Genomic DNA, 1,939 nt, shown 5'->3' on the forward strand with positions numbered 1-1,939 from the left:
GGGGAGCACTTGTAGTCACAGCTACTAGGGGAGGCTGAGGCAGCAGTGAGCCAAGATAGCGAGCGCCACTGCACTCGTCTGGGCGACAGGGCAAGACCCTGTCTCAGAAAAAGAAACGGAACAAAAGGAAGCAAGACCCTGTCTCAAAAAAAGAAAATAAAGGAAGAAAGAAGAAGTTATCAAAAAAACGGCTCGGTGTACCCATGAAGCTGACTTGCCTGTTAGGAATCGCGCATCAACTCGCTTGCCCAGAACTCCTCCAGTGGCGGGGAACCCAGGAGCGGGGGTGATGCCGTTGCTGGGGATCCATCCACGCACACTCACCCTCTGTGCTCCCTAGGCCCGGAGGAACGCGTCTTGCTCGTCCCAGTCCCGTGCACCCACTGTACCCCCAGCCCGCCCCGCGCTCTCCTCCGCAGAGCCGGCCGCCTCCTCAAGGCCGTCCCGGAATCCTGGACCCCGGCCGCGCGCGCAGAGAACAGCGGTCCCGAGCCCGCTTACCGAAGTAGTCCCGCGCCGTACGTGCCTCCAGCGCCCGCTCCAGCTCCCGGGTGAGCGCTTCCAGCCGCCTCTCGGCCGCGCTCGGGCAGCCCTCCCGGCTCTGGGGCAGCGAGAGCGCAGGCAGCGGGAAGGGGGCCGGCCCCGCAGGCTCCGGGGAGCGAGCGGGCGCGGGGCAAGCGCCAGGCAGGAGCAGGTCGGCGTAGGCGCCGGCGGAGCCCCGGGAGCCAAGGCTGGACACGCTGGAGCGGGCGCTGCCCACCGACGGCGGCCTGGGGCCAGGGCGCGGGTCCGAGCGGCCGGAGCGCGGGCTACCGTGGCGCTGGTCGTAGCCCAGGCTGATGCCGCTGGAGCGGGCGCTGGCGCTGCCGCCGCCGCCGCCGTCGGAGCCCGCCAGGCTGGCCCGTGGGCTGCCCGCAGGCTGCACGCTAAGCTCTGGGGCCGCCGCGCGCCGGGGACCCCGTTCCCCGCGGCTCAGTCCGTCCGCCACAGCCTCGGGGCCTCCACCGCCCTTCCCTCTACGGCCCAGCGCCGCCTCGTCTCCAGGCCCAGGCCGCGGCCACCGCCGCCCCCGGGCGGGAGAGCCGCCCCCGGGCTCCAGCTCCCGCAGGGCCAGCCCAGCCAGGAGCAGGGCCGCCTCGTCCGCGGCCGCCCGGGAGCGCTGCATTGCCCTGCCCGCCGGCCCTGGCGCGTCACCTCCGCCTCCGCTTCCCGCCGCCGCTCCGGCCGGGCCGCCGCATCGTCCGCCCGAAGCCCGGAGCCCGCCCGGGGACCCCTGGGCGCGGGGCGGGGCGGGGCCGGCGCCGGGCCGGGGTCGCTCCGGCGGCCGCGCGCGAGCCGAGACGCGGCGTCCCGCTCGGTGGCGCGCGCGGCGGAGGAATGTGCGCTTTCGGCCGCCGGGCCGCGCCCCCTCCTCCCTGCGGCCGCGCGGGGGGCGGAGGGCGGAGGGACTCCTTTGCGGGGCAGGAATGCGAGGAAGGAGACGGCGCTGCGGCCTCTGGAATGTTGGGGGAGTGGCGGCGGCAGCGCTGCGCCGGGAGCTCGGAGGGGCGTGGAGGCGGGGCTGGGACGCCGGGGCGGGCGGGGGAGGCGCTGCGGGGAGAGCACGGGGTGCGAGGGGCACACGGGCGGTAGGACTGCTGGGAAGAGCCTGGATTCCCGCAAGCTGAGCTAGAGGCCGCTGGCGCCATTCGGGCCAGAGAGATCCGAGCAGTCGACAGCGACCCTCATATCCAGCCCCATCTCCCTTCCCAGCGCCGCCCCAGCTCAGCTTGGAGCCCGAGCGCTGCGCCCGCCCCACGCCCAGGAAGACTGTGCGCTTCGCGCACTTGCATCCCCACGACCTCCTGCCGGGTCCAGGGCCAAGTGGCCGCGCACGGGCCTCTGGAGCCCCCTTCTTCTTCTTCTTCTTTTTTTTTTTTTGAGACGGAGTTTCGCTCTT

General features: G+C 73.0%; 1 protein-coding gene across 1 annotated transcript in view; it reads right to left on the reverse strand.

Annotated features, from left to right (window-relative positions):
- The window catches only part of LOC108286390 (WT1 interacting protein), a 24,900-nt gene extending 23,670 nt beyond the window's left edge, over window positions 1-1,230 (reverse strand). The window contains exon 1 of the mRNA XM_017504218.2: window positions 502-1,230. Coding sequence (XP_017359707.1) covers window positions 502-1,165 — 664 coding nt within the window. The 5' untranslated portion in view covers window positions 1,166-1,230. The remainder of the gene's footprint in view (window positions 1-501) is intronic.
- Window positions 1,231-1,939: the final 709 nt, after the last annotated feature.

Source organism: Cebus imitator, unplaced genomic scaffold (genome assembly GCF_001604975.1).
Source record: "Cebus imitator isolate Cc_AM_T3 unplaced genomic scaffold, Cebus_imitator-1.0 Scaffold318, whole genome shotgun sequence".
Classification (NCBI taxonomy): domain Eukaryota; kingdom Metazoa; phylum Chordata; class Mammalia; order Primates; family Cebidae; genus Cebus; species Cebus imitator.